The sequence below is a fragment of the Lactuca sativa genome, chromosome 6 (genome assembly GCF_002870075.4).
Source record: "Lactuca sativa cultivar Salinas chromosome 6, Lsat_Salinas_v11, whole genome shotgun sequence".
Taxonomy (NCBI): domain Eukaryota; kingdom Viridiplantae; phylum Streptophyta; class Magnoliopsida; order Asterales; family Asteraceae; genus Lactuca; species Lactuca sativa.
In genome coordinates, this window is record NC_056628.2 from 625,780 (window position 1) to 632,932 (window position 7,153).

Consider the following 7,153-nt stretch of genomic DNA (forward strand, 5'->3'; position numbering starts at 1 on the left):
TATTATATTTGTCGATATTTCTAATTAATAATTAAGTGCAAAAATAAAATAAGCAAGAATCATAAAAGCAAATCTACAATATAATCCAATCGTGTACTTGTAGTTTGACCAAGGCATTGGCAATTAATGAAAGCTTTAACCGATGAAATAAACAACGACAAAAATTGTAAATTAAGTCAAGGTTAAATTTCGACAACCCACATAAATCAAAGGGTGAAATTTGTAATACTCGAAAAAAAGAAAAAGAAAGCTGGAAATCAAAGTCACGAAGATTAAAAAACAAAAGGTTTATGGAGAGAGAGAGAGAGAGAGAGAGAGAGAGAACTCTTGAGGGGTTTGTTCTTCGAGTCTTGACCTTTCAAGACACAGCATCTTTCTTTTGATTCTTTCGTTTCAATACACACCTATTCAGGGATATACAAACTTCACCACATACGGTTGATTAATTTAGGGTTTAATGTGTGTGGGTGTGTGTCAGAGAGAGATAGACAAAAAGAGAAGGGTAAAGACCAGAGAGAGAGAGATTCAATTTATTGATACATCAAGAGAGCTTATCTTATCATTATCATCATCATCAACTTCATCTTCATCTTCATCATCAATTCTCAATAACCGAACCCCATTTACACCTCAAGGAGGCTGAATGAGTATAAGTAAAAGAGAATTGCGAAGGAAGTAAACAAGAGTCAGTTCATTGATTCATCAGCAATCGGCTTAAATATATATCATTCAAATCAACCCCAATCAACAACCTTTTACTCATTTCGATATATTCACAGGTAGTGTGTATGTGTGGGTTTTTTGCTTTTCTTAGTTGCGTGCAGTCAAACATGGGTTTTCGTTAGTTTGTTGATTTGGGTTTTTGCAAAATTAGATGTTCATGAGAATTTTGAACGGCAAGCCGTTCAATTGATCAATGTGTTTTTGGTGGAAGTATATGTAGATGGAGATAGAGTGTGTGCTATGGTTTTTGCCTCTTCATCTTTGCGCAAATCAAATTGGGTTTTCAATTTCAATTGTTTCTTGAAACGGGTTTCTCGAACTGATTTCACCAATAAGGTTTTTTGTGCGAAAGCGTGAAAAAAACTTGAATTTTGTTTTACCCTTTTGATCTGGGAATTGGGATTCCTCCTAAATCACAGTGTGTGTGAAAAAATGGCTAACAACAACAATAGCAAGAACGAAATACCACCAACTGAGGAGCTCTTAAAGAAGATCCATGATTTAGAACAAAGCCACGCTCATCTCAAACAAGAAATGTCAAAGCTAAAAATCTCCGATGACCAACAAAAATCCGAACGTCAAAGGTCCAGTTCAGTATCTCCACGCCGCCCTCGCCGGAAACACATGGGTGGTGCAAGCGGGATGTTCGAGGGCGGCGCTGTAGCCGCCTTCAAGATGGGTTCAGCATCTTTCCGCCATTCCTCACCATTAAGAAGAGAAACTCGCAGCGTTGACGTTAGCTACAGCAACGATCACAACCATAACACCTCCGTCACATCCGCCGCCGACGGCCCTTCAGCTGTGAAGCTAACGGAAACACAATACTTGAATATATTACAATCAATGGGTCAATCTGTGCATATATTCGATCTCAACGGCCACATAATCTACTGGTGAGTCAAGGATTTCAATTTCTTCTTCCAATTTTTATTCAATCTCATGATCATATCATTATGATACAGGAATCGTATGGCTGAAAATCTGTATGGATACACATCTTCTGAAGCTTTAGGGAAAACAGCCCATGAGCTTCTAGTAGATTCCAACGATTACACATTAGCTGAAGCTATTTTACAACGAACAGCAAAAGGGGAAAGCTGGTCTGGTCAATTTCCAGTTAAAAACAAATTAGGGGAAAAATTTATCGTTATGGCTGCAAATACACCATTTCGTGATGAAAATGGAACCCTAATTGGTGTTATATGTGTATCAAGTGATACACGCCCCTATCAAGAAATGAAGCCATTAGCAACCATCAGTGCTCCAAGAAGAATCGCTTCAGCTAAACTTGGACTCGATCCTCAACAACCTTTACAGACTGCAATCGCCTCAAAGATTTCAAATCTGGTCAGTACTTATTCACTCAATGAATATTGTGAAATTTCTTTCTTAGACGGTTTATTCCATCTTGACTTATGTTATATATACAACAACAACCCCTTCCTTATTCCAAGTTATTATGCTGTGAAATATCTAAAATACCCTTTGTGAAAAAAAAAAAAAAACAAACAGGCCACAAAAGTTAGCAACAAGGTGAAGTCAAAAATGAAACCCGGAGAAAACTTCACGGATCATGAAGACTCGGATCACAAAGAAGATGGATATTCAAGTGGGGCAAGTACTCCAAGAGGCGATCTTCCTCAATCACCATTTGCAGGAGGATTCTCTTCAAAAGACCAAATTACCGGAAAGCCCTTGGGAGATTCAGGTGACGAGGGTGAAAACAAGCCCGGGATCCACAAGCTTCTATCTTCAAAAGCGGAAGCATGGATGGGCAAAAAGGGAATTACATGGCCATGGAAAGGAAACGATAACAGAGAAGGCGGGTCGGATCCAAAAACGGGTCGTTTTGGTTTGCATTGGTTACATAATAATAATAATGATCAAGAACATGAATCTGGTCAACAAACAAAAGTAGAAAGTCAACCGTGGGAAAATACGAATCGAAATGAGGCTTCAGGGTCATGGTCTTCTTCTTTTAATGTTAATAGTACAAGTAGTGCAAGTAGTTGTGGAAGCACAAATAGTAGTGCTATAAATAAAGTGGATGTGGACACTGATAGCTTGGATTATGAAATATTATGGGAAGATTTAATAATTGGTGAACAAATCGGACAAGGTATATTTTTAATTACTACTTTTTGTTAAAGGGTAACAAATAATGGAACATTTGTGCAAAAACTATCATCATATTATCGATTTAAGTATTATTTTATTGAAATTTTTTGCATTTCTAATTTTTTACTACTTTGACAGGTTCATGTGGGACGGTATATCATGCATTGTGGTATGGATCGGTATGTTCTTTATCAATATTGCTATAATTACCATTTTAGGTCCTAATGTTTCTTGTTTGTTGAAGGGTATTTTAGGCATTTGACGACTACTAAGTGTTACTATTATTAAAAGTAGTTCAAATGAGAATAAGGGGAATATGTCGTTGCAATAAAATATTTATTTGGATGATGTGATCATTATTATTATTATTTTGTAATTGAAGGGTATTATAGACATTTAACACATGTTTATGAATGCAGGATGTTGCTGTCAAGGTTTTCTCAAGACAAGAATATTCAGACGATGTGATATTATCATTTCGACAGGAGGTAATTTTCCCTCAAATAATATCAGAATAAAAGAATTTTCGGTAATTTCCCAATCATTGTTTGAGTATCTATCGATTGTCTAAAATACCCTTTAACAATGACAAAACAAAACAATCTTTAGAGTTTTCAAGAGACGTCCAAATATTAACAATGAGAAAATAAAACATGTAATTAATTTTGATTTTATAATTATATTTATTCAAAGGTATCTCTCATGAAAAGACTTAGGCATCCAAATATTCTCCTCTTTATGGGCGCTGTAACCTCACCTCAACGTCTATGCATTGTCACAGAGTTCCTTCCCCGGTATGTATAATTTACCATTTATATAATATATAAAATATGTATAAGCTAAATGGAGTTATGATATTTTTCTATGTAGTGGAAGTTTGTTTCGTTTACTTCAAAGAAACACAGCTAGATTAGATTGGAGACGTCGTGTTCATATGGCCATGGATATTGTAAGTTTTCATTTTGTGGGTCCCGTCCCGTCCCGTCCCATTTATAATTATAATTATAATTATATGATATGATATGTAGTCCGTGTTTTGTTTAATAATAATAATTGGTGGGTCCCACTCCCACTCCCACAGGCACGAGGGATGAATTATCTTCACCATTGTCACCCGCCAATCATTCATCGCGATTTGAAGTCTTCAAATCTTCTTGTTGATAAGAATTGGAATGTGAAGGTTTGTTGTATTTGCTTTTTTTATATGTGATTTTTATTTTTCGATTGTAATTTTATAAACAAGTAAATGAATCAAAATTTATTTTTTTGGAAATGAATAGGTTGGTGACTTTGGTCTTTCGCGTGTCAAGCATGAAACGTATCTTACAACAAAGACGGGGAAGGGCACGGTATTTACCTATGTTACTTATTTCCTTAGTTTAGACATTTGGCATTCGTTAACATTCTTTTTTGTTTTTTCCACTTTTAGCCTCAATGGATGGCTCCCGAAGTTCTTAGGAATGAACAAGCAGATGAAAAGTAAGCTATATATAATATTTAAATGCATAATTTTATAATAATAATAATAATAATATTCATTTGAAATTTGTAGGTCGGATGTATATAGCTATGGTGTGGTATTATGGGAACTTGTCACAGAAAAGATTCCTTGGGATAGTCTCAACTCAATGCAGGTATGTGTTTCAACTTTCAAGGTCAAACTTGTAATTTTTTTTTCCTATAAGTGCAATTTTTGGTCATATGATTGAAAATGGTACGCAAAAGTTATTTGTAGCATTTGTTATGAAGTTTGTCAAGGTTATCAACTTTCTTTTTAAACTTTTTTTTGTATCGAAATATGGAGAGGAAAATTCATTTGTTTGACTTTAAAAGTCAAAATGTGGTTTTTGTATGTGTAACAGGTAATTGGAGCTGTAGGGTTTATGAATCAACGGTTAGATATTCCCACTGATGTGGATCCTCAATGGGCTTCTCTTATTGAAAGCTGTTGGTGCAGGTTTGTATTTTGTCAGTTTTTGTATATAGGGTTTGTTTTGAAAGAGTAAGGTAATGGAACGGAATGGGTGATTACATTCCATTATCATGTTTGGTCGGGTTGAAGGAATGGAACTTTTCATTCGAACATGTTGTTTGTTATGTATAATTAGAAAACTAAATGAAATTAAATTGATAACAAAGAAAAACTTTTCTTTTTATATAAATAAACTTTTAATCAGATAAAGATAATATCGTTATATAAATTCCATTTAAGCATATTCTATGTAGTTTGAAATATATAATATATTTATGTCAAATTTAATAAGAAAAAAGGTTCATCACTTTACAAAACAAAAAAAATCGTAAACCGTGAAATCTTATAATAGAATTATAATCAAAAAACATTTTTAGTTTTTATTTTTAACTATACAAGTAATGTTCAAGTATAATTAATATTTCTTCATTCCAATCCATCAAGGAATGAAAAGAAATCCCCTGTATCCGATAGAATGAAAATGAGTCCGGAAGAAGGAATCCAATTCTCTTAGGAAAACCTAATTCCATTCCTATGTGGCAAACAAAGTAATGATCAATTCCATTCCATCTTCGATTACTGCATACAATCTTAACTTTGTACACTCTTTTCTTTTTTGTTTGTACTCAGTGAACCACAATCCCGACCAACATTCCAAGAAATACTAGATAAGCTTAAAGATTTGCAGAAGAAATTCACAGTTCAACTTCAGGCGTCACGCACCACCACCACCACCACCACCACCACCACCACTGCCGCCGCCGCCACCACCACTATTGCTGCCGGAGAAAATGATGGCCAAAAGGAATCATAGAACAAAATGGAAGCATAAATCACTTTGACCCTCTTTTATATTTCAAAGTGTCTGTGGGCCCATGTCTCTCTAGTCAAGTTGGCTGGTTTTTGCATATGTTGATTTTAAGGTGTGGGTTTGGTTGTGGTTGTTGAAAAGAGCTTAGAGTTGTGGGATGAAAGCATATCCGATGAATTGGATAGTGTGTGGCCATTGTTTTGTGATCCATAAGGAACACTTTACGATTGTTTTGTATAGAGTACATGAATTACTTGGATTTAGAATTGTGAAAGCAAGTATATGTAGAATTGTATTTGCCCATGGAATTTTAGGGTGTATGGTGTTAAATTCGGTTTGGTTTATAGAATTGGGGGTTTCTTTTATTTTCATTATGATATGATGATAGTTTGGTTTGTATTAGAAGTGATACTTTCGAACTATTTAGTTGAAAATGACTCAAATAAGTAAAATAAATTTATAGTTATATTATAATAAAAAATACGATATTAACAAAATGACCACATCATTATGGAAACAACCAGTTTTAAATGATTTTTCGAAAATGATCACTATATCTGAAATGTACCGGTTTTAGATAGCATGGATATATAATGTGTGCACAACCTGATGAGTTTTGAGCACTACAACATTCCTATGGTGTACATGCAATCCTAATGTTTTGAATTTAGGTTTTTTTTCAAGTTATACATGCAAATAATAATCCAAAGCATAAACCCTAAAACTAGCATGTTATTTTCGAAATCAATAGCATAAACAAGATCAGAAGAATACCTTTCACTTGCAGCTAGTTGATCTTGACCTTTAAGAGCTTAGTGTCTCAATTGTTGCACCTCTAATGAGTCACAAACACCAAGTAGCAATGGAAGAATATGAGAGAGAGGTCAGAGGCTCAAAAATCGGCTAGGGTTCTCTATGAATGCATAGGTGCCGATTTTTTGAGCCATGAGGTTCTTTTTATAGTTGAGGCTCCTAAGGTTTTCAACTTGGAAAATCTAATTCCCTTACTTAGGCCCTAAGCAACATATGTACCTCCACATGAAAGCTTTGGACGAAATCTTTATGGACTCTCATAGAGTTTTCGTCCACCACTTATCAATATGGTCCATTAGCCCAAACTACAACTATCACTGATTTACATAATCAGTCATCGTTATTTAATCAGTCTCTTTTGATCACTAAATTAATTCTAAATTAATTCTTGATCAATACTGATATATGATTTCTCAACTAATATATTATTCTTATAATATATTAATAAATCATAATCAACATCTTTCTCCATAATTCATCCTATCAAATTGCTATGGTGAAGGCAACCCAAAAGGACCATGCTACTATTATCCAACATCTTTCTCCATAAACAGTACAATACAGACCTTACAACAGTTATTTACAACTACTGGTCTATTATCCAACATCTCTCATCAAGACCACCAACTTATACTTTTGTGCCTTTACCTGTAATACAAAGAAAACTGAGTGGGTCAGGCTTGGGAGCCTGGTGAGCATATAGGGTTTTCGACCCA

At 34.6% G+C, this 7,153-nt stretch overlaps 1 protein-coding gene across 1 annotated transcript; it reads left to right on the forward strand.

The window, feature by feature from the left end:
* Nucleotides 1-267: 267 nt before the first annotated feature.
* LOC111880996 (uncharacterized) lies at nt 268-5,989 on the forward strand. Its single transcript, XM_023877401.3, has 13 exons — nt 268-1,616; nt 1,686-2,070; nt 2,236-2,842; nt 2,980-3,020; nt 3,261-3,329; nt 3,535-3,635; nt 3,712-3,790; nt 3,923-4,021; nt 4,122-4,190; nt 4,271-4,320; nt 4,394-4,475; nt 4,704-4,798; nt 5,444-5,989. The coding sequence occupies exons 1-13, from the start codon at nt 1,156-1,158 to the stop codon at nt 5,625-5,627; spliced, it is 2,322 nt and encodes a 773-aa protein (XP_023733169.1). The 5' UTR covers nt 268-1,155; the 3' UTR covers nt 5,628-5,989.
* Nucleotides 5,990-7,153: the final 1,164 nt, after the last annotated feature.